Source organism: Xenopus tropicalis, chromosome 4 (assembly GCF_000004195.4).
Source record: "Xenopus tropicalis strain Nigerian chromosome 4, UCB_Xtro_10.0, whole genome shotgun sequence".
Classification (NCBI taxonomy): domain Eukaryota; kingdom Metazoa; phylum Chordata; class Amphibia; order Anura; family Pipidae; genus Xenopus; species Xenopus tropicalis.
Window position 1 is genome coordinate 125,801,909 of NC_030680.2, and position 25,447 is coordinate 125,827,355.

The window sequence follows — 25,447 nt, forward strand, 5'->3', positions numbered from 1 at the left end:
CTGAAATCAGCCATGTCAATCGGGCAGGTTTGATTTTTCCAACGGATTTGGCCATAGATGGGCATAGGGGGACAAGAAGATCCGCTCGCTTGGTAACCTTGCTAAGTAAGTGGATCTTAAATACCAAATTGACTTGACTCAAACTTTTTCACCTCAGCAATCCCATGGGAACTCCATTTACACCGTGACAGGGTTTTAAGCCATTTAACAGGATTTAGCAGTGACTGAGACAATAGAACGTATCAATGCAAATAAAGTCATTTATTAATGTGTAACTGAGTGATTAAATGATAATGTTAGGAAGAAGGTGTCCCTGTCACCCTACATGGAACGCAAGGAACGTAAACGCCTAGCTCTCCCTTGCGTCACTACGCGCTCTCCCCTGCGTCACTACGCACTCCCCTCTGCTCGTCGGGCTCGCCCACGGCGCCGGGCGCTTTTCTCTTTCAGTGAGCGCGCACGCATCCCTACAGCGCCTCAGCTCAGCCCATGGTGGGGCGCGCACGCATCCCTACAGCGCCACAGATCAACCCATGGTGGGGCGTGCGCGCTCCCCTAGCCGAATAGTCGGAAAGCAGTTATGGCAGAGGAAGGAGGTGGAGGTAGCGAAACGGGACCGGCACAGGGTAGCACACGAACACCCTCCCCAGCGCCGACACCGGAACCGGGCACAAGTGCGGACACTGAGACCCAAAAGGCCGAGCTCGGGGACTTACTGAAATCAGCGCTAAAGAAAGGAGATGAGTGGTAAGGAGAGGCCGCTGTGTGTGTGTAGTGGGAAGCTGAGGTGGGAGAAGCCAGGCGGGACCGTAACTTATGGCAGAGATAGCGGCTGGCGAGTTGCCGGCCCGGGGTGCTGTGTCATTGGCTCCATGGCGGAAGCGTTTGCCTGAGTGAGAGAGAGAGCGCAGGCCTGAGCCGGCACCACGAGGGGACAGCCTCTCAGCGGGTTCAGTTTGCGCCAATAGCGAAGTCTGGAGCGGCCGCGGTCACGTGACTGCTTCCTTTAAAGTAAAAGCGATACTAACTTGTCAATTGTCTCAGAACGGAGAGCGGAAGTTCCCGGAAGTCACGGCAACAAGTCACAGTGGCGCTATCTCTATGGTTAATGGATATATGTGTGTATAGATTCCCCTCAGACATTGTGCCCCGGAAGCGCTCTGAGCCTGCAGCGCCCCCTGACTGTAGTTATTGTATGATGGCTTCTGGCAACTTCCCTTTGGAAATTCCCATTTGGGGACTTATTTTACATACAAATACAACACCCCCCTGGGGGGCTTTTAATCACAAGGTCCATAAGAGTAAAGAGGTCAAGTGGCTTTTTTTTTTCTTGTGCCCTAAAACCCGTCACAATCTCCCTCAGTAATACACTGTAGGGGGCCTAAAAGCATTTGCTCTTATTCTTTATCTGACTTATGCATTGTATTTGTGCAGCCCAACCTTTTCTTTTTTTTTTTTTTTGTCTTCGCCTAATATATGTGCTCACCTAGTGTGCCAAAAAAGCTCCCTTCAGTACCAGGCCTTTGTGCAATATTTATGGTTATTATGACAGGACACAATGACACAGTAGTCAGAACTGCTGCCTTTTGCAAGTAGGGGTCTGAGATTGGGCTGGGCGATATACCGTTTAATACCGAATACCGGTGGTTTTTTTTTTTAAAAAACTATATTCATTTTTCAGATCCTGCAATACCGGGGTGTCGGGGTACTCACCCGTGCGGCCCGGTCTCGCATGCGTCCCGTTGTCCGTGGGATGTTGCGCACGCGCGTCCAGGTGCGCGTGCGTCAAAGCACACGTACATGTCAAAGCGTGCACATCCGTGACGCGCTGACGGCGCCGGTTCTGCGCATGCGTGGGGGGTATTTAAAGCTATCAAACGCCTCCTCCTGTGCTATGTTGTCTGCGGCCTTGCCTGGGAAACTAAGCCTGCCTGATTTACCTTACGACTTTGTTGCCGATCCTTCGCTTGCCTGACTCTGATTTTCAATACTGCAGTAATTATTCTCTAATTTATTAGGAAATGGGGTTAACACCTAATCATGCATGGAAAAAAAAATACCGTCAAATACCGTGACACCGATATAATTTTGAAAAATACCGTGATATAAATTTTTGGTCATACCGCCCAGCTCTAGTCTGAGATCCCATCTGAGGGAATACGAGTAGGTTGATTGGTTTCTGTTGAACCAAACAAGTTTGTGTTAACAAATTTAGATCATAAGCCTTGCTGAAAACAAAGGGCTTTAAAGATTTGGGGACTGTTGGATATACTGTCTTCCCCAGACCTCCATTCCATGATTCAGCGATGTCCAGCTTGCAGTTAGCAGGCTAGAAGTTCCAAATTCTCAATGCGCACATATGATTGTAGTTCATAGATGTGTAAATGATGTCAATGTAAACCTTTGAGTAATATTTGCATATCTTTTATTTGTTAAGAACAGTTGTTCTCAAACTGCTGGGTTGACCTTTCAGGCCAAAGACTGATTGTCAGAGTCAATGGTGATTTTCTTGTTGTGGTCATCGAGCAACCATTTTTAAAGGCATTAGCTAAAGTTCCCAACTTTTTGCACATAGGCAGATAATGGTGGTAGAACTAAACCTGAAAAATTAATATGGCGAGAAATGCCATATTTTATATACTGAACTTACTGCACAAGCCTAGAGGTTCACCATATTTGTAGCAGCAATGATCTAGGACAGTGATCCCCAACCAGTGGCTCACGAGCAACATGCTGCTTACCAACCCCTTTGATGTGGCTCCCAGTGGCCTCAAAGTTAGTGCCCATTATTGAATTTCTGACTTGGAGGCAAGTTTTGGAAGCATAAAGACCATGTGTACTGCTAAAAAGAGGCTCTAGTAGTCTGCAAGTCCACTTTGGGCTACTAACCAATCTGAACCCATACAGGTCACCTACTAGGAAACTTTTTGTGCTTGTGTTGCTCATTGGTAAAACATAACGTTTCTGCCCTACTTCTTTCTTTAAAGGGTTTGTAGGGGCAAGGGCTGCATCAGTAACAGCGCTCCTAAGCTTTGTGTGTTGTGAAATGCACTTAAACGGAAGGTGGCCATACACTGGCAGATTTAAGTCACCAGTTCAGCGGATTATCTGCCTGTATATGGGGACCACTGATGAGCCTACCCACAAACAAACAGATCTTATAGTGTATGGATGTTTGGAACAGATGGTCAGGGAGTGCTTGAGTCTTACATAATATGTGGAGGTTTCCTGCCATTATAATATGTGGTATAATATAGGACCTAGTTAATTTTCACTGTAGGTGGCCTGCCTAATGTTTATACTATGCAATTAATGTTTTATCATTCATGTTAGCACTTTAAATTAGAATGTGTGATCACTTTCAGTACATGGAATGAATAGCCACCCTCCTGTGCAGCTTTGATGAGTTGAGACTGCCTGGTAATAGTCATCAGGCGAGAATCAAGGGCCTTTGTGCAGCTATACATTTAGTTACTAGTTATCTAGAAAATGTACCCCTAGGACAAAGTTTTGGAAGCCAAGTTAATATATTTTGTGTGTTATGCAAGCCTGGTCAAAATCATATTAAGGTGCTTTGTTTGTTTATGCTGGAATACACAATTGCTCCACATGATGGGAAAAGCCCCTGTTCCTAATCCTTTAGATGACATTGGAGCCTGCTTGGCAGGGAAAGGCTTACTTCTATGTTTGGGTGGTAGCAGAGTTTTGACGGTGACCTGCATGCCAGTGACTCAGCACAGAATATGACAGCCATGAATTAAATGGGGAACTATTAAAAGAGTACATATAGGTTCCACTGCCCGCAGTGGTGTATAATTACAGCTGAATGAAAATGTTTGGCCACCCCCTGGCAAATAACATTATAGTTAAATTTAACTGTAAAGTAGTAAACAACTACTACAGAAATCAGTGTGTTAAAAAAACAACATATTTGCAGGTGGTAATGCCCAATTATATTGGATTTCATGAACATTGAACTATAGTAACACCGAAAATAGTACTTGTGGAATGTGCTAATGTGTTATTCCACTCAGATCAGTACTCTGAGAAATGCCTTTACCCTTTGAGTACAGTAGAACCCCATTTTCTTGGGACCAGAAAAAAACTGTAAAATCAGGTGTATGCATTAAATATCGGGGCCAAAAAAGTGTAAAATGAAAGAAAACTTAAAATCAGTGTATATAAAATTGAGGTTATACTGTTTAGAAATGTGTAGTAAGTAGAGGGTACTACAATCTAGAAAGTGTAGTCAGAAGTACAAAAATTCTGTGTCAAAAACAATGGGCATATAATTTAACATTTATTACAGTAATTTTAAAAGCAAAGTAGCTTTTATCTACAGTATGTTACATACAGTAGGGTATTTTCTGGCATTTAGTAGCAATGGAAAAGTAGCTGCTACTAGGAGCTCCGTGTGTCTTCACCCTTACACTTTAAAAACGAATCTCAATAGTAACAATGTTAGAGGGCCATGAGAGTTCATCTTTTAATTCATTACTATCTTTCCATCTCATCACATTTGGAGCTTTTACCATATTTTAATTGCTGTTGAAAGCAGTGTTTGTGTGGCTGATTATATTCTCTGCACTAATGGTGTTGATTTCTGAAACTGTGTTGGAGAAGCAACTAATTAACTGACCGGGGGAGACTGCACTTCTGCTACATTGTTTAAAAAGCTTGAAATGGTGAACAGAAAATGATAAACAAATACTGCTTTCAAATACATTTTATAAACAAATTGAAAACCATTTAAAATGTGTGTGTTCCCTGAAATTGTGTTTTCTTTAAATAGGCAAAAAAAAAAAAAACAGCTAAACTACCAAAGGGTGTTCTGCAGTGTCGCGCATTGCTAGTTTTCCAGTTTGCAGTTTTGCATATTGAACTCTACTCATTTAGAGTTTAGGACACTTCGTAATTCTTAGTATTGGATGAGACTGGGTCTGAGCTTAAGATATTCAGTCCTGTTGATGGCATACACTTACTATGCATTAGCTGTGTTATCATAATAACTATTACATATTTATAAAGCACCAGCATATGCTACAGTAAAGTAATGTATACAAGGTTAAGAGGACTCTGTCCAAAAGAGCTTACAATATAAAGGGAGAAGTGTGTGCAAGTGAATAGTTTCAGTTGCTTAATAAGCATCTGTGCCTCTGGCCACTTGTTTTAGCCTGTGTTGCTTTGGTAAGATGCGCTGAAAGGGCAGTTTCACTGTTCTAGTGCTTACATGTGTGGAAGGGGCCAGCAGCCACTTCACATAACACTGCATACCTGAATCCTTTTTTCTTAGCAATACCGAAACTATCCATCCCCCACTCATCATTGGTGTGTATATATGAGAAAGCCCATGTTTTGCTTGCTTCTGTGAAACATTGTAAATATTATAGAATTCTTATAAAGAGAAAGCAGTGAAAAAATATGTGAAGTCATTTCTAGTTATCATTTCTCCATCCTTGGTCATGGAGATCTTCTAGTTGACTAAAACAACATATATATTAGAGATGCTTTGTTCATGGACCAATGCTGCTGCAAGTTAGTACTTACGTACTTATGTATGTTGGATGTTAATTACATTTTAAATGAAACTTCCAAACATCCAAAAATGGTAGAGCCCCCTCTCTGCCTTTCATTATTTCCCAATATTGTATTTGAAAAGGCCCTCCCTATTTTACACCTGGTGGTTACAACATCAGACCACTGCTCAGATATGAAAACTGTATGCAGTACAAGTCCAATCTACTAAAGGCATGTTATGCAAGGGGGTACACTACTCCTTTAAAGAGCAAGTAACCTAAGAAATGAAAGTGTGCTAAAAGCATTTACTTAGTCTGTGCATTTAGCATGATTTCTAGAATGCATAATAATCTCGTTCACACATAGAGAATAGAAATAGTCAGATATATTGAATAATTTTATTTCAAGGTGTTACTGACCTTTAAGAAATGTATAGGCCTTTTTCTCTGCAGTATTAAAATGGAGAGTTTTTTTGTTTTGTTTTTCCTTCTTACAAGTAGCAATTATACACTATTCCTAGCTGTTTCTTAGGTTTTTTACTTTCACACAATATTATGTGTCTTCCACACAACTGGTCTTGTATTAAACATTTAGTCTTTTGGTTACATTTAACAAATAAATGAAACTGTTCTACCCTGCATTAATTCCCCAATGTAATCATCACTCCCCCATTCAAACAAGCCTAATCAATATTTGGCAACAAAATTCACCTGGATATCTGTCAGGCAGACTGCTGGGACACCCACATACATCAGCCAAGCTGCCAACTGGAGGGCTATGTCGGCCTTTTTTTGGCCAGAGTATAGTCACCTATAGACTGGTGCTTTTTCTTTGCCGTATTTTGAAAAGGTTTGAAATTAAAAGTATGTTTCACCTTTAATAGCGTTTGAATGATGCATATCTCAGAAAGGAGCTGCAATTGTTTTACACTATTTGTGGGGGGGGGGGGGAGGGCAGTAATACTTTCTATAAAAGACAGAAATGTTTACCCTATTAATAATGGAAATATTTGTTTGCGTCTTCACATTTAAAAGTAATGGTACTTTCTGTGCTTACAGGCCTATATGTTGATTATTTGCTCTTACCTTTAGGTATCTCATTGATAGTCGATGGTTCAAGCAGTGGAAGAAGTATGTTGGTTTTGATGCCTGGGACATGTACAATGTTGGAGAAAGCAGTCTCTACCCAGGGCCTGTTGACAATTCAGGACTTTTTGCAGGTAAATTATAATACAAAACCTGCTATTTCATTAAGTGTATATGTACTCTTTTTGTAATATGAAATAAAAGGCTGGGTTAAGTACCGTATGAATAATATATTATTATATTGTATTAATATATATTATTGTGTTAAAGGATTTGCTAAAGTACTAAACCATATCAGGTAAAGGGGTGGCTCACCTTTAAGTTAACTTTTAGTATCTTAAAGAATGACCAATTCTTAACAAATTTTCAATATGGTATTCATTTTTTGTTTATGCTTTATTTGCCTTTTTCTTCTTTCTCTTCAACTGTTAGATAGGGGGTCGTTGACCTCAGCAGCTAAAAACTATTGCTCTGTTGTTGTTTTTTATTATTTAGCCATTTTCCTGTTAATATTCCAGCCTCACATTTAAGTCATTACCTGGTTGTTAGGGTAAACCAGATCCTTGATGAAATTCCAAACTTGGGAACTCCTGAACAAATAGCTAAATAATTGAAAATCTACAGAAAAGAAAAGGCGAAGACTGGTTGCAGATTCTTAGAATATGGATAAGGAAGGAAGAGGATTTCTCACCTGCATGTACTCTGGGCTGGTGCGATTTTCTGATAATAGGAGCATCAGCCTGGGCTATAATATAAGCGATCTTAATCCCTGGGGAGCTCCTAATATTTGGCAGCCCCCACTGATTTTAACTTTCCTTCAACTTTAAGTGTTGTGTTTTTATATTTTGTACTATTTCTGGCTGCTTGTGGATAATGCATAAGATTAGTCTCTCCTTTCGCAGTATTGTGTATGTCTTCCTTATTAGAACCCAGCAAGGGCTGTGTCATTTGGGCCAGGAGGGCACAACCTGATAGTACAGACAGTGTGCATCTAAATGTGTCTTATCAGGGCAGAGAACTAGAAATAACCTCTTTGCTTATGCAGAGAAGTAAGAAGAATATTTGAGACATGGTGACATAACTGTTTGTCACACTCATTCATATCTACAGTAAAGCTAGTTCCTTAATAAGCCATGCTTTCTGGCTTCCCCTAGATCACGATACTCAGGTATTGAAAGAGCATCTAATTGATGAGCTGGATTATGTGTTGGTGCCAACCGAGGCCTGGAAAAAATTAATGAACTGGTATGGAAGTGTTGAAGGACAGCATCCAATTGTGAGAAAGGTATGTGAACCTGTTTATCCATTGTTATTTGTATGTCGTATGCAATCTTTAATATGTAATACAATTTTATATAAAAAAATATATATTTTTTTTTTTAATTTCAGGCAAGTTTACAAAAAAAAAAATCCATTACAAATGGTTCAGCATAGAGACTGAAACATTCACACTGTGTGATGGTGTACTTAAGATGCCTCCTGCTGTACACCATTTTCAAATACTTCAATGTTTACAGTGCAAGAATCAACCAACTTTGTGGTTTACAATAATGGTATTTTCTCCTTTTGTTATGGAGGATTCCACTTTTCATGTGGACAACTGGCCCTATATCTTTTGATGCATTTTTAGTAGAACCTCCTGGTTTTGTTAATTAAGCTTTCAAGTGTACATAAGTGATTTACTTAAGAAATCCTTGCACGTGTGGCAGGCAGTGGTCCCTTCCATTTCTATGTAATTAATTTCTTGGCTAAAAATAAACATTCACTATCAAATAAGCTTTGGTGGTACGTGAGCAGGTCTTTGAGGCCCACAATTGTCAAGAAAGTTTGGGGAGTTCTTTGGATTTTTAGAACTAAGATTACATCTAATTTGTTTAAAGCCTTAGTCCAAAAAGAGGTTAAAGCCGCACAGTCCCATACATATGTATTAAAGTCGCTTTCTCTGTGTGACATCTGGGACATACGCAAGGGGTCCCTGGAAAGATCTGGTGTAATTTAGTGGGAGTGTAATACACTCTTTGTATAATGTATAGTTGCATCATCCTGTCCTTATGGTTAGGGGATACCAAGAGTAGAATACCGTAAGAAAGTCTCTGGGCTACCTGATCCTGCAGCTGGGGTCTGTCCAGAAAGGAGAGTGGTTATTTAGCTGGTATGTTGTGCTAAATTGCCCTTCCTAAAACATCAGAGCATATCATAACTTGGCATAAATTGCTGAGAAAACGTTTGGTCGTTTACTATTTGCATACTTGTTTGTGTTCACATCCCTTGCCATTTATCAAGTTACAGTCCCATTTGTAGCACCCCTCACGTGCTTAAATAAGTCAAATGCCAGCACACTGAGACTGCATTTCACTGCTGAAAGAATAGTCATTCTTATGGTTTTTTTTTTTTTTTTATTAGGTGGTAGAACATGGTCTTTTTGTAAAGAACTGCAAGGTGGAAGTTTACCTCATTGAGCTAAAGTTATGCGATGATAGTGACCCTGAAAATGTGATTGCACGGCACTTCAGCAAAGCAGACACCATAGGTAAATGGAAAAAGTGTTATTTATTGTGTTGAACCATATAAAAAAATAAGAGATTCACAATTTAGATCAAAATCAGACGTTTAGTTTACAACAAAAGGTAAATAATTTACTTTGCTTGCGTGATGAGTGCTGTGAACCAAATTGTTTTAATAAGTAACTTGTTTTGTGTTTCACTTGTGCAGATACTATTGAAAAGGAGATGAGAAATATATTTAATATCTCTGCTGATAAAGAGACGAGGTTATGGAACAGATACATGACTAACACATATGAACAGCTCACCAAAAAAGAAAGCACTGTGCAAGATGCAGGACTGTATCAGGGCCAGGTAAGGAAAATAATAGCCTATACTGGAATGTTTAAAGTTCTAGATTTTTACTTATGTCAACAGCAAGTTATTGGTGTAATTAAAAATTGATTTAAAAAAAAAAAAAGTTTAAAGAGATCTGATGTAACCTAATTTAGTGAAAATCCAGTTATTTCTTTACCTTTTGAGTGAAGTGCATTTACCTGTGTTCAGGTGTGTTCTTGGAGGGAGTGAGAAATTGTTTTGCCTAAAACAAAAGCAGCACTCTGGAAAAGAAAAAAGACACTTAAGGGCCAGTGATGATGGAAAGTTGACTTGCAGACAGAATACCTGGGCTTGGTTCTCTTACACACTACGTAATACACCTGTCTGCATAACTACATAGCGTCTTCCTCTTCCCTCTGCTGCCTTGTGTCCTAAAAATATGTAAACAGATCAGTAGACTGAAAAATAGTGTACTGAAACTTTAGAAAATTATTTTTCACTTTTATTAGCATTGATCAAAAGGCAACCTGGAATTTGTAATCTGTGCCATATATTTTATGTTTGATGCCCCAAAAAGTGTTAAATAGCAAATTGCCTCAATTAGTCTAAGCTTGTTATGTTATAGGCATTCTGTACTGGTACAACTAGAAACTCAAGTTCTATCCTTCAAGTTGACATTTTTTTACAAGGAAATTTACTTTATTCAGCCTAATATTGGGGATAAAGAAAGGAGAGCACCCACAGGCTCTGCTCATAGTCATCATGTGTTTTTGTAAACCAGGCTGGGTTGGAAAAGACTTTCTCAAAGGCAAGTTAAAATAGAACCATCTGTTGGTTTCAGTGAAAAGTAGAAGCTCTTCAAAATTGTGGTGGACATCTCCATCCAAAAGAGAATATTTGACTGCCCTTCCTACTCGTACTTACAAAACGGAAAACAAAATTCCCCACGCTAAATCTGTAGGCGCATTCTTTGCATACCCCTATTTCCAACAAGTAGATTTTTTTAAAGTCTTTCCCTGTGGTTCAAATAAGTTCTGATGGGGATTGTTTTTCCTTACAGATGATAGTCATAGAGCAAAGGAATGCAGATGGTACATGGCCTAGACAGCCACAAACAAAGTGAGTATGGTTCTAAATTTGAGGGACATAATTTTTTTTAATGTCACAATAAATGGTCAGTGTGTGTATATAGATATTTAGGCGTGATATTTAATACTCCCAACTGGGGTCATTTGTCAGTCTTATTTTAATCTAATAATTTCCCTTGAGGTGAACTGATATTTCCCAGTAGTTAAAACAACATTCCTGTTATAAATGTATTTAAATATCTGAGCTTGCAATCATATTACCTGCCCTTGCCTCAGGCATAGAGGTGGGGCAGTCAATTACTTTCACTTTCCATTCTGCACTTGATGTTTCTGCACTCTTCACATTCCCTCTCCCTGCTCAGTCTATAATTGTGGGAGCATGGCCATCAGTTTCCCCATTCTGGGCCATACACAAGATTTTGCATCAACACAAAATGGCACCTACCTTCTTGTCTGATTTGTGAACTCCAATACTGAAACAGCATTTGAATAACTTATATAGTATAAGTAAAGTCTATTTTGGTGAATTTACAGGGAATTATTAATTCCTTTTTAGGAACCAATCCACAGCATCTAAAGCTTAGGGGCTTAGAATGTTCTGCAAATTTATTCATGCAAAACCAATAAAAGTTGCAACTACTTCCTTTTTAATATAGCCTTGTACAAACCAGAGGGACAGGGGTTAGTTCCTAAAATTGCAGTTTATTTGTGGAATCATACAGTGGTACTTGAAAATTTAACATTTTCTATATTTTTATACAAATGTGACCTAAAACATTGTCTTATTTTCAAAAAAGTAGATGAAAATAACCTAGTTAAACAAATGAAACAAAAATTATTATACTGGGTCATGTATTTATTGAAAAAAATGATCCAGTAAAATATCTGCATGTGGCAAAGTAAGTGAATTCTTAGGATTATCATATAATTTGAAGGTTAAATTAGAGTTTGGTGTTTAGTCAATGGGATGACAATCAGGTGTGAGACCCTGTTTTATTTACGGGAATCCAGCAAAGCCTGATGACACATACAGCACATTTGTGGATGTGTATCATGACTCAAACAAAGGAGGCATCTGAGGTCCTCCGAAAAAGTTGTTGATGCCCATAAAGCTGGAAAAGGTTACACGACTATCTCTACAGATTTTTGGCTCCCCAATCAACAGTCAGTCAGATTGTGTACAATTCAAGGAAATTTAAACTGTTGTCACCCTACCCAGAAGTGTCCAACCATCAAAGATGACTCCAACTGCAAGGCATCTAATAGTCTGAGAGGTTACAAAGAAACCCAGCAACTGAAGGCCTGTCTCAAATTGGTGAATATTGATGCTCATCATCAGTCCACCATTAGGAGAACACTGAACAGCAGTGGTGTGTATGGCAGGGTAGCAAGGAGAAAGCCACTTCTCTCCCCAAAAATATTGCTGGCCTTTTACAGTTTGCTAAAGGTCATATGGGCAAGCCAGAAGGATACAGGAAGAATGTTGTTTGGATGGATAAAGCCAAAATAGAACTTTGTGGCTTAAATGAGGAGCATTACATTTGGAGAAAGAAAAAAAAAAAGTGCATTCCATCATAAGAATCTTATCCCATCTGTGAAACATGTTGGTGGGAGTGTTCTGGCTTGGGTCTGTTTTGCTGCATTTGGGCTCAGAGAGCTTGCCATCAATGATGGAATAATGAATTCTGAACTATACCAGAGAATTCTAAAGGACAATGTCAAGACATCTGTCTGTGAACTGATGTCAAGTTGTTCTGCCAAAGAATGGTTAAAAATAGAAGGGTTCACAAACTTTTAAGCAGCACTGTAATATAATTCACTTGAACATGCTTTTTTTTATTATTTCAAATATAGGCTGAATTTTATCGATATGTTTATAGGAACCTGCAGTGTGCAGCTTTTAGTAACTATTTAAATTTGCAACCATTTGTGCCCTTTGGAATCAAGTTAAAGCCTCCAGCTTGACTAGAAAGGTTGGGTTGGTTTTAGATCACTTCCAGTAATTGCTGTGACTATTACTGGAAGTGATCTAGAACCAACCCAACCTTTCTAGTTACTATTTTTTGAAGAGCAAACAGAAGTGAAAGCCTAATTCATTTCTTGGGAAATGTGCTTGGTCATAGTTTAACAGTTTTCCTTGGCTAAACATAAACCATTGTGGTACTAACACCTCATTTTTTGTAAAAAATATTTTTAAAGGCAAACTAAGCGCTGGCAAACTTTCTCTTTGAATTTTCTACATATCATTTACTATAATGGCAGTAGTGTGCTTTTACGGAATGTTTGTTTTTATTCAAAAAGCTGCAGGGCACATCTAAAGCTTTAACTGGTTGTAGCTGTTTTTGAGTGTTGTTTAAATTAAAATTATCTGAAACTGCATAACTGATCATTTATGTATGTAAAAACATTGTTTAATTCCCACATAAATATTGATTGCATTTTAATTTTAACCTTTCATATTTATTTTTTAAACTTTTCCAGGTCAAGCACAGCAACAAGTAGAAATTTTGCTACCTCTGGAAAGCCATCAACAAGCAGCTACTCTACATCCTCTTCCATGACAAATGGAGACAGTAGTACCTATTCTCAGAACAACAGTTCAGGCTTGAACAAAGGGTAACTATTTGTTTTTAACAAAAATTGTAAAATTGTGTAATTCTGCCATTGTCCTTACTTTTAGGCTAGCATCCACTTGCTCCTGTGCCTGCACTCACATGCACTACATTGGCCTGGGTGTAGAAACGTTCAGCAAACTTCAGCAGGAAACATGCAAGTATGCGTTTTTCACCTGCTTTGTGTGTCTGCACCCAGACTGCCACAATGCCTTTGAGTGCAAGCGCATCCGCTGCAGCGGCCGGCGGATTGCCGAGAGTCAGCTTTGTGTGACACTAGCCTAGTGCTACTTAAAGGAGACATATTGGATAAATGGGAAAAACCATAATTTTGTAGGCAATTATGAATAATATATGTTGCTGGTTTCACTTTGGACTAAACCTTAATCCTATCTCTAAAAATGGCCCCTTTATTGCAGCTCCCTATAAATCCTATCAGTTCTCTGTCTGTGTTTCAAATAAAGGGTTGGCGCGTCCTAACAGTCGCTGCCAGAAGCACAGTAGGAGGGGGATAGCCAATCACAGCCTTGCACTCACACAAGCAAAGACAGACTTCAGTTCCCTATCAAGTCAGCTGCTGGCTCCCCTGCACATCCAGAGAATTCAGCCAGCAGGAAGTGGAACAGATGGGTGGGACTAGTGGGGTTTTGGTGGAGTTACTCAATAAATCTGTCTAAAACACAACTTTTTTTTTTTAAGCACAGTCTTTTTATATATAAAAGCTCAGCAGGCGATGCCATGTAATCTATATGGTATACAATTTACTCTTGATGTGTAATAACATTATGTGAGGTGTCCAGGCTATGGAAAGTATAAGACTAGTCAATGTGCTTTTTTTAGGTGACCATGTTTGGAACTTGTCTCCAAGTATTATAAGAATATTTTCTTGGGAAACCTATTGTAACCCGGCCTAATTAATCATTGCTGGCACCCATGGTGATTAATGATCAATATCTTTTGCTGACAATAAATGATGTATATACAGTTGGATTATTGTTATTAATCTGCTTTGTGTTCATAAACCACAATTTATAAAAAGTTTGCAGATTTATTCAGAATTGAAGAACAAAGTTGATGTAATTTATAAAATGTGTAATGTGGTGGTTGCTCATAAGAGCATAAGCGTTTACAGAACTTGCTTTAGGTAATACTAGTGTAAACTGCCTTACTGGCCCTTTTCATTTAAAATTCTTTTTGTTTTTCCTTTTGCAGAGGATACACTTCATCTTATAGTTCATATAGTTACAGGGAGCCATCATCACAGCCCGGTCTCTGTGGCCTTAGCAATCTTGGGAACACTTGCTTTATGAACTCTGCCCTCCAGGTACAGAAGCAGCTTTAACATTTTACAGAGGGGGGGGAGAGATATATTTGGCAAGTTAACATTTTTTTTTTACTCCTTTTAAAGAACAGTAAGCAATATGGACAACTGGGCTTACAATGAAGAAAAATGTTGTGGATTACACCAAAATGTGTAGCTCTAATACAATAGCTGCTGTTATGATCTCCGTTATAAAATGCGAAAACTCCTATACGCGCACAGTATTTTGCCTGGAAATATTTGTGCTTTTAAGCATAGACACAAAACATGTGAATCAGGCCCCTCATTTTCTTTCCTGGCATCTAGAGCATTGAATTAAATCTTTCTAAAACTAACAATCTTAGAAATCTATGAGAAATTTTAATTTGTGATGCACCGAATTCACAATTTTAGGGTCTGGCTGAATCCCCGAAACCTTTTGCGCAAGATTTGGCTGAATATTGTACCGAATCCTGATTTGCATATGCAAATTAGGATAAGGAAGGGTTAAAGAGTGCACTCTTGGGGAAAGATTTTCGCATGGGGAAAGATTTTCAACTTCTTTGGTTATGTGACAGTCACGTAATTTTAAGGATTCAAATTTGATTTGGTCAGAGGCATGCATTCGCCCGAATACAAAACCTACCAATAAAGGCCAAATCTTGGCCAAATCCCGAACCTGGGTTCAGTACATCCCTGTTTGTAATTGCACTACGTATACCACATGTATAAGTATTGATAGTTGCAGATCTAATTATTATAATTTTTTTTTTTTTTTTTATATTGTCTGAATCCTTACATGAACATTGGTGCTCGGTACTGCTTCTTAGCTGCACGTGCACTAATACCCCACAGAAAGCTCTCTTTGATTGCTTGTATTAATAAAACGCATTTGGCACCTTTTTATAGATATATTAATATCTAAGTCTCCTGGCTGTCAGGAGAGTTTTGATAGATCAGAGAAAAGGTCCAACTTCTAGAAATGCTTTTGGAGTCATTAGTCTTGCATAATTCTGCCGCCACTTATGTAGCCTCGGCTGCTTTCGTGTACAGATTACAACTGTGTTGCAGTCCGAAACATAAATAAGTTAATGTTTGCTGGTTTCTCACTGAACAAACTGTATTTCCTCTTGCAGTGTCTGAGTAACACCCCACCCTTAACAAGGTACTTTGTGACGGATGAGTATAAGAAGGAAATTAACAGAGAAAATCCACTTGGTATGAAAGGGGAGATTGCGGTGGCATATGCAGAACTGATTCGGCAAATTTGGTCTGGTGAACACTCTTATGTGGCACCACGTATGTTCAAAGTAAGTTTGTGCTTTTATTGTTACAAAATGTTTCCTGGCTTTGTTTTAATATGCACAGGTAGTTGTAGATAAGAGAAATGGTATGTCTATTTTTTAAGACTTTACACCAGGTGTGGTCAATATGTTGATCGCGGTCCACGAGTTGATCCCCTGTGGATTTCTGGTGGACCGTACGTACGCATTCACGCTGCACTTCCGCATCCCCGGTCATCGGTTGATCTCCGATGAAAAAGGCCTGGCCACCCCTGCTTTAAACAGTTAAGGTTACACCACGTTAATGGTCTTTTTTTCTAGTGAACAGATCATTAGCCCAGGCCCTATTGGCTTGGCTTATGTTTCTATTTAGCGGTAGTAGATTTGCAAGGAAGGTTTGCCATTAAATTTCTCTTCAACATTAGCATGTAGTTAAGAACTGGCCCATGTGTGTGTTTGCATGTTTTGTTGGAAAGAGGATGTAGCTCTTTAGTGTTTGTAGATTCACCTACTTTAGGTGGTCTTTATAACATATTTTGTATGCTTTTTTTAGTCATTCGCATTCCATGCGATTTCCAGTCTTCTACTGAAAATGTGTGGTTGTTAGAGACACTCCATCAGTTTTATTGTTTATTTGTAAATGCTAATGTTTTCAGGCTAATTTACGCTAATTTTCCTGTCTAAATAACGAACTAAATAACGAATTAACTAAGGTAATTAAGTCCTAGCAACCATCATTCAGTTGAATATCCAAGACTGAAATTGCACTTACACTGCTGCTGTTTGATGTGCTGTAAGTTACCTAAAGCTAAACTATATTTTAAAAAATCCTTTTGCACTAGTTCCCTTCATGTAAAAAAAAAAACAAACAAAAGCATCCCCTCTCTGTCCCCATGCAGCTCTTCACTTCCTGTGTATGTTTAGTGACTGTGATGGGGATAGAGACTTAATGAGAGTGATATGTTAAGTACTGCATGTCAGTGCTATATAAATAGGTTATGTCTTAGAAAGATAAAATAAGGAATTAGATTCAAATTAAACAATTGTACTGTATCCTTTATACATCAGTGCAGTTCAGCTTTTTACATGTAGTAAACTGTTTATTTTTTATACTGCATGTTCAAGGACCAGTATATTAAAGCTGCAGTTGGACAGCCCTGCTCTAGGTAAAATCCCAGTAAAGTATTTTATAATTCTGTTGTGTCTGAACAGTAAGCAGATTCTTTTTAATACACAGGTGACTACCTAAATAAATGCTACTCTTACGCAGTGATTGGGTTACGTGATTAAGCAATATACTATTCTTGAATCGTTTCAGACACAGGTTGGCCGATTCGCTCCACAGTTCTCTGGGTACCAGCAGCAGGACTCTCAAGAACTACTAGCATTTCTCCTGGATGGTCTCCATGAGGATTTAAACAGAGTCAAAAAGAAGCCATACTTAGAGCTGAAAGATGCTAATGGGCGGCCTGATTCTGTAAGAAAACACTACCATGATGTTCTTCAAATAATCTTTGTGCAGTAATGTTTCTCACACTGTAGCAAAATGCTGCAAGAAATACTTACACTTTTTTTTTTTGGCTGGCAAACCTTGCCAAAGCAGCAAATATCTCATTTATTTCTTTCCAACTTCCTCAGTGTAGTGGGCTATCTGTTATGCCTTCAAAGTGGAGCCCATATTAATAATAAAATGTCATGGGTACCACAAAGTTGCCTTGAAGATTCATATTACAAACTCATATCTCATTTATTAAACATTGTCTGTTATGCGAAGAAAAACGTCTGATTTCAGCGAGAGCTATTTGGAACAAATCTGACACACATACAAGATTGTACAGTGTATTGCAATGTATATTGGTATTAAGCCTGACTGTGTATGTGACTGGATCCATACTTTATCTAGGTTGTGGCAGCTGAAGCTTGGGAAAATCACCTGCGGCGGAACAACTCCATCATTGTAGATATTTTCCATGGACTTTTCAAGTCTACCCTGGTGTGCCCAGAGTGTTCTAAAGTCTCAGTAACTTTTGACCCGTTTTGTTATCTCACCCTTCCTTTGCCCATGAAGAAAGATCGCACCATGGAGGTGTTCTTTGTTCGTTCTGACCCTCATTGCAAACCAAAACAGGTATTAACTACCCTCCCTTTTTCTCTTTGTGCCAACTCTGTATCATTTTATTGAAACTGTAGTTCTATTTACATTACTAAAGGGCTGTTTTGTAGTTAAAATACAGTAACTCTTATTATGTCTTCAAATTGCCAGTGCTAGCATTTTATTGCTTCAGAGAATCAAGCAGGATATATGAAAGTATGGATATACATAAATGATTTGATTTTAACAATTGTATATCCAGAACTAATCTCCTGTCTGTCTTGAGACCTTTGTGTAGTTGTAGCAGACGGCCAGATCTGGTGTGTAATCTATTAGTCACTTAAAGAGAAGGTAGTTCTTATGAAGGATTCTGACCTAGGTATTCTTATGTACAGGACCTCCTAAATGTTAGATCATGCAGGCCTTTGTTTGACTTGTTTGAATCAAAGATAGAAGGTGTTGCGGTGTATAGAAGCATGATACATGAATTATCTACATATTTAACCATTTATTTGTTGTTTAAATAAAACCCTCATTACATGCTTCTGGATTATTTGTAATGCTTTATGAATGCTTAGAATCATATTAATGCAAACTTTTTTATTTGTGGTGATGCAGTATCGTGTGACAGTGCCGAAGATGGGAGTTGTTTCCGACCTGTGTTCAGCTCTATCTAAGTTATCAGAAGTGCCAGCTGAAAATGTAAGCTCCTTTTATCCTTATCCTAAAAGTATTACCATTTATTAACTTCTTTTAATCTACGTGTGTTGGGTATCTGTTATCTGCACTGAGAATGCATTATGCACATTCCTTACTTGAAGTTTAAACATAAGCCCCCAATCTGTGTGTTACACTAAAGGTTTCCATACATGGTCCCTTGGCTAATCTGCCCGTGTATGGGCACTTCCGACTGACCTGCCCGACTGATATCTGGCCTGAAATCGGGCAGATCTCGATCGAGCAGGTTAGAAAATCTAGTCGGATCGGGGACCGCATCAGCTCGTTGATGCCCCAGGGCCAAACGATCGAATTACCTTGGATTCTCCTGATATCGGCCACCCGTAGGTGGGGGATATCGTGAGAAGATCCAATTGCTTGGCGAAAGCGAGCGGAACTTATGGTGTATGGGGACCTTTAGAAATTTTAATTTGCTTTCGTTTTGCTTAGTGCAGTGATAGAATCTGGTTTAATAAACTTTAATAAGGTTTACCGTATATCAATAATGACTCAAAGCCAATGATTTTTAACCTATGAGATGGAAAACAAAAATGGGTCCACGTGTTTTTTGCATGGGTCCACTTTACAGGGGTAGTTCACCTTTAAATTACATTTTAATATGCTGAAGACCGTAATAACCTGAAACAATTTGTAACTGGTTGTTATTTTTTGGGTTGTTTTCAGTTTCGCTTTTTGTTGTTTATTACTGAAGTCCTATTTTAGAGAACTGCTATATGGGTTGCTGGGTTCCAGTTGATCCTTTTCAGTAGTTTGTATGAGAGAAAGGAATATAAATAGAGGAGACCTGTATAGAAAATGCATAATTAAAAGTAACAATAAAAGTGTAGCCTCAAAGAGGCTGCTGGGGTCAGGGACCCCTGTCCGAAAACTGAAAAGCGGAGGCAAATCATTGAAAAACTAAAAAAAAAAAGACCAATTGAAAAGCTGCTTGGAATAAGGTATTCCTATGATGTGCTAACAGGAAACTTAAAGGAACAGTAACACCAAAGAATGAAAGTGTATAAAAGTAACTAAAACATAATGTGCTGCTGCCCTGAACTGGTAAAAGTTGTGTGTTTACTTCAGAAAGTCTACTATAATTTATATAAATAAGCTGCTATGTAGCCATGGAGGCAGCCATTCAAAGGAGAAAAGGCACAGGCACATAGCAGATAACAGATAAAACACTCTTGTATTCTATAGAACTTATGTTATCTGCTATGTAACCTGTGCATTTTCTCCCTTTTTCCAGCTTGAATGGCTGCCCCCGTGGCTACACAGCAGCTTATTATATAAATTATAGTAGTGTTACTGTAGCAAACACACCAGTTTTACCAGTGCAGGGCAACAGTGCATTATATATTTATTACTTTAAAGCTCTTTCATTTTTTAGTGTTACTGTTCCTTTAAAGGTGTACTACCCCTTTCATACTATGTTGTAACATCCTACAACAGCGAGTTAATTGGTGATTGCTTATGTTAAAGATAAGCATGATACTTAGCAGTGGGCAAGTACATGCTTATTATGCAGTCAGTGTTAGAACATGCCTTGGCTTTAAAATGTTTGTTAGTGTGAGAATTCTTGTTTTGTAGTTCACATAATAAAAGTTTAACAAATCTTCATATTTTTGCCACTGTTTTGAGCTCTAAATCTGTGATGTGTTGTGCTTATTTTATTCTCGTAGATGGTGGTTACTGATGTCTATAACCATCGTTTTCACAAAATATTTCAAATGGATGAGATGCTGAGCCACATTATGGAGAGAGATGATATCTTTGTGTAAGTGGGTAACTCCCAAATAAATGTTACTCTGCTGTTCAATGGCACAGGGCGTCTTAGCATGTGCTCATAACCCTTAAACATACTGATGATTTCCCCCATTTCTTTGCTCTAGGACTTGCCTTGGGCTAGTATAGAACCCCAAAACATAATGCACAACATTTCTAGTCTACTTCTTTAGTTAAGCTAACAAGGCAGATAAGGATGTGGAATGATTTTATAGGGGAACAAGTCCCTAAACAAGTCCCTAAACTCAAAAAATGAATTGATGTAAACTTAGGGTGCCTCTCTGAAACCTTTTACCTAGTTACAGTTTACTTTCATTTTTTTAATGTTATTGGTTATGAGATATTTGCATTCTTAGACTTCCAGTAGCAGGCTGTTGGCTGAACATTGCATAGAGAGAGCTACACTCAGCCTTTAAATAGAGCTGCTAAGCTAAAAACTCCTCTACAGTACCTTCAGTAAAATCCAAATGAAATTATTCTTTTATTCTGTATACATTTCTTTCTAGTTACTGTATTTCGTATTATAACCAGTCATGCTTAAAACCTAACAGTCTGTACAGTTTTCAGTTGTTGTGTTTTTCCCCCTTTATAGATATGAAGTTAAGCCTAGAAAAGCTGAAGAATGGGTTACACTTCCCATTTGCTTCCGAGAGAGACGGTACCGGCAGGCCACATCAACCGGCACAGTCTTGTTTGGCCAGCCCATAATGATATCTGTTCCAAAGCACAATCTCACTTTAGATGTTCTATATGAAATTGTGCTGGAGAGAATACAGTAAGTACTGCTTCTTCTGCTAAGCCTTTTTAAACAGCCATGCAAATACTGAGTTTTTTGAAGGAGAGGTTTTAATCTCATATCCGCATATGTCATTATTAGAGACTTTATCAAAAAGCAGATATGCTTTGATTGTGAATTATATACACAAAAGTAAGACAAAATATGTGTCTGAAAGCAATGTTTTGGTTGAGAATAAATCAAGCAACATCAGTAATGCTCTACTGTTGCAATTGTTATGACAGAATGTTGCAGACAGAGGTATAAAATCTTACAATCTGTTTTTAGAAATAGAGGTTTTAAAAGCCACTTTTCTTTTTTGTTCTTGGTGGCAAGTATTGCAGTGTTTGCTCCTCTAGTAAAACACCTTTCTACATATAACACCCTCATTCCCTTCACTGTAGAGGATTTTCATGTAATGGCAGCTCACTTGATTGTTAGAATCTCCTATCTGTTAATGTATGCATCATATTTTAACATTTAAGATTATAAAGATTCTTTAGGTGCCTGAGCTTGCAAGTGTTTCACATTTTAACTTTGATACAATAAAAGGAAAAATGGTGTAAGCTGTTAAGAATACATTTTGAGAAGAATTTTTTTTTTTCTTTCCATTAGACGGTATGTAAAAAATCCTCATCCTGAGTCATATTCCTGCTCAAGTACGGACAGTGGGGCGTGCAATGGCTCGAATGGTATATATGATGGTAGGTTTTGCTGTCTTAAAGACATAAAATGATTAACATTTAAATTCATCTGTACATAATGTTAAATTCTGTTTGTTTGGGGGCTTGAAAAGCTGAAACACAGTATATATGCACAGCCTAATTTATTTGCTAATTTTCTTTCATGCACAAGATGAGATGGATCATCAAGAGGAGGATGCAGATGATCAGGAAGAATCTCAGGAAGAGACCAATGGGCAATCTGATGAGAGTGTGGAAGAAGAAAACTCTGAGGGCGGGTGTAGCCCCTGTAACAAGATGCCAAAGAAGGCCTTGGTGTGCCGCAATAGGCTGTTCGCCTTCAGTTTGGTGAATTCATATGCCACTGCAGACGTGGGATCGATGCCTGCCAAGGGATACCTAAAACTCAGCTGTAAGTGGAAAGGGCATACCTGTATAGGTGGCTTTGTATTGGTTCTGCAAAGTGTTTGTGTCGCCTGTTTTTGTTTGTAATTTAACCCCTTCCATGCTACTTTTTATCCAGCTTAAGGTTGCTATGCTTACATGCCTTTCCTATAGCATAACCTTAACCCTGAACTTAGATTTGATGGTGTCAGTATCCTGAGCCATTGTGGCTTGTATAGTGTGGTTGGGTTCTCAGCTGGACATTTAAAGGCATACACATGTGAAGAATTTCACTTTCTAGCACACTTTCTAGCTTGCAGACAGCAAAACACTCAAATTCCTATGCATAGAATAATTTAGGATTTGCTCTGGCGCTGCGCTGCACCCATGAGTCAGATAATTGCCGCTCAGAAATGTACTGGTATTTGTGTGGTTCTCCCCTATTTGGTAAATGATAGCAAATGCTGTCTAATTGATGGTGTGATTGCAGTGGATATTCAATTTATCACTGAAACCTTACTTTTTTTTTCTTACAGCTTTTGCCACAGTTGCCATTGACTGGGATTCTGAAAGCAAGAAATTGTTTTATGATGATCAGGAAGCAGAGGTAAGCTGGAGGGTGCATTGCTGAGCCATTGCTAAATGTCTTCTAAGGAGCAAGAAATTAATGCTAACTGGACCCACCATGCAGCTCTGTTTCAAAGTATGTTTTGGATGGTTAAACATAAAGACCAATACAATGTATTGTAAAATTAAGAGAAACTTTAAAATACAAACTTAATTTGTATAAAATCTTATTTCAATATAATTTGCCCCTTACACATGAAATCTAAGAAATAATCCACCCTCTGGATGTAAAAAGTTTGTACTGCACTCATTAGAGGGTGTTGCTGCTCCTTATAGTCCAAAATCCTGCGCATGTTGTGTATGAGACTGAATTAATGTGAGAAAGAGGATGAAAGCAATGTTCTTCTCTGGAAATCCCGTGTTCATCATTATATGTATCCCCTTTTAAACAGGCTTTTGACAAACATGAATCAATGACGCAACCTCAAAAGAAGAAAGTAACAGTTGCACTACGTGAGTGTATACAGCTCTTTACAAAGACTGAGACCCTTGGGGAGCATGACCCCTGGTAAGCGGTTACATTGAGTTATCATTAACTCTTAGATGGATTATTCTATTAGCTGGGATCAAAAGGCACTGGCAGGATTTCCTCATTGTTGTTAAAATGGTTTTTTGTCTTTGGATTTTTTTATTTTATATCGGGGGCAAATATGAGGAACCTTTATCCATTTCTCTTATTGTGTTACTGTCCACTGAACTAATGGGGAGCAGTCGTATCCTATGTTGTTGGCTCCCCTCATCTCCCTGTGCTGTTTGCCAGTTAGGCAGCTTCCCTTCACTTGTAACAAACACAGCTTCATGGTTTACATGAAGCCCGTGCACATAGTTAAAGATCATGCAGAAAGAGGGGGAATGTTCAGTAACATCTAGGAAATGTTAGATGGAAAGTGAAAGTAATTGACTGTTTTAATAAAGAATTTGGTTTTCATGATTAATTTGGAAAGGACCTTTATTATACAGCTTTTCGTGTCTGGCAACAGGTCCTCTTTATTCCCCGCATATAGATATGGGTTTTTTTTCTGTGTGTGTACATATATATATTTAGTGTTAATCACATGACTTTCTCAGGTATTGTCCGCACTGCAAAAAACATCAGCGAGCCACCAAGAAGTTTGATCTTTGGTCCTTGCCAAAAATCCTGGTGGTACATTTAAAACGTTTCTCATACAATCGCTTTTGGAGGGACAAGCTGGATGCTGTGGTTGAGTTTCCAATCAGGTATGATAATGTTAGGAAGCCTATAATGAAGATTTTTGGTGATCTGATCCTATTCTCCATTATAGAGTTGCTCAGGTCATAATCTAAGACCATACTTATGTCCATCATAAAGCAAGGTTACAACATATATATATATATATATATATATATATTTTTTTAAAAATTTACATTATATATTTTTGGGATGTAAAAGTTTGTGTTGGTGGTATGTCTATAAGCCTTTTAGCAAGATGCCGAGTTTTTCTGTAAATTTCACAATTCAAATTTCACAATGGCTTGTACACAATGGTTTTTGCTACTAGGCCAGCAGTTGCTCAGCTATGTGTTATTTTAGATGGGGCATGTTATTTTCCTTCTCACTCAGCCCCTTTGTTTGTATTGTGTAGATAGATCCAGTGCTGACACTGGTTATTGTGAAGTCTAATGCAGCACTTTACACAAGGAAACCATGTATTCTAAATCAGTTGTACTTCTATTCATTCTTTCCTGTGTTTCGTTTTCTTTTAGGGATCTGAATATGTCCGATTTTGTCTGTGACCCACAAGCAGGTCCCTATGTGTATGATCTTGTTGCAGTTTCAAACCACTATGGAGGAATGGGAGGAGGTCATTGTAAGTAACACCTGTTTAAAGGTTTGCTATTACAGAAACCTTCACCTGGAAATAAAAGCAGAACTACAGGGATCCCACTGTTACCTACAATGGGGGTTAGGGTCCCTGGCTACAATAATGCTTGTCTGGGGACAAATAGATGCTTAAAAAATAGGGCTGCTATAGATTTCACAGTACATCCTGTAGGCCTTTGCTGTCCAACTCTTTTTCTGTAGAAGACCCGATTTACAATGAAATTATGTGATCCAGGCAGGTATTAATACACAGGTCAAAAATGTTTGACCCAAGCAACCCTAACCTGCCTTCAACTCAAACTCTGCCCTGCCCACAGCATTGCATTTATTTTTATACACCGATCTGGCCCTATCACCCATCTCTGACATCTCAGGAGGGGCAGGTGCAAGCACATAAATAAATAGTAGCCGGCCTTGTCTTTTCTACATACAGTTGGGTGTTGGAAGAGTTATACACGAGAACTGGTGAAATATATAATTCACGAGCCATTAATAACTTGTAAAAGACAATCCCGTAAACTGCTTATATTTTTAGCACACTAAAATGGTACCCTTTTAGTGTTTCTATGTATTTTCTCCATCAATCCCTCCTTTTATACAATAAGTCTGTGCATCCCAGTGTGCCATTCAACAGCCTCGTTTCTTGCCCACACAGACACAGCATATGCAAAGAACCAGGATAAAGGCCAGTGGTACTATTTTGATGATAGCAGCGTCTCTCCAGCTTCTGAAGATCAGATTGTGGTAAGGACCTCATAACACTGAAGCAAAGGCTTCTTTTAAAATGTTGCCTAAGCCACCGTGCTGGAATCCTATTGCAGCTAATGTATG

General features: G+C 38.5%; 1 protein-coding gene across 1 annotated transcript in view; it reads left to right on the top strand.

Annotated features, from left to right (window-relative positions):
• Window positions 1–428: 428 nt before the first annotated feature.
• usp4 (ubiquitin specific peptidase 4) overlaps window positions 429–25,447 on the top strand; it is a 28,669-nt gene continuing 3,650 nt past the window's right edge. Inside the window, exons 1-21 of the mRNA XM_002936469.4 lie at window positions 429–747; window positions 6,609–6,736; window positions 7,757–7,887; window positions 9,006–9,132; window positions 9,315–9,460; window positions 10,485–10,543; window positions 12,994–13,128; window positions 14,337–14,448; window positions 15,561–15,734; window positions 17,026–17,184; window positions 17,611–17,835; window positions 18,418–18,501; window positions 20,202–20,296; window positions 20,897–21,079; window positions 21,695–21,783; window positions 21,935–22,174; window positions 22,683–22,753; window positions 23,166–23,281; window positions 23,842–23,991; window positions 24,499–24,602; window positions 25,272–25,360. Of these exons, the coding sequence (XP_002936515.1) occupies window positions 581–747; window positions 6,609–6,736; window positions 7,757–7,887; window positions 9,006–9,132; window positions 9,315–9,460; window positions 10,485–10,543; window positions 12,994–13,128; window positions 14,337–14,448; window positions 15,561–15,734; window positions 17,026–17,184; window positions 17,611–17,835; window positions 18,418–18,501; window positions 20,202–20,296; window positions 20,897–21,079; window positions 21,695–21,783; window positions 21,935–22,174; window positions 22,683–22,753; window positions 23,166–23,281; window positions 23,842–23,991; window positions 24,499–24,602; window positions 25,272–25,360 (2,784 nt within the window). The 5' untranslated portion in view covers window positions 429–580. The remainder of the gene's footprint in view (window positions 748–6,608; window positions 6,737–7,756; window positions 7,888–9,005; window positions 9,133–9,314; window positions 9,461–10,484; window positions 10,544–12,993; window positions 13,129–14,336; window positions 14,449–15,560; window positions 15,735–17,025; window positions 17,185–17,610; window positions 17,836–18,417; window positions 18,502–20,201; window positions 20,297–20,896; window positions 21,080–21,694; window positions 21,784–21,934; window positions 22,175–22,682; window positions 22,754–23,165; window positions 23,282–23,841; window positions 23,992–24,498; window positions 24,603–25,271; window positions 25,361–25,447) is intronic.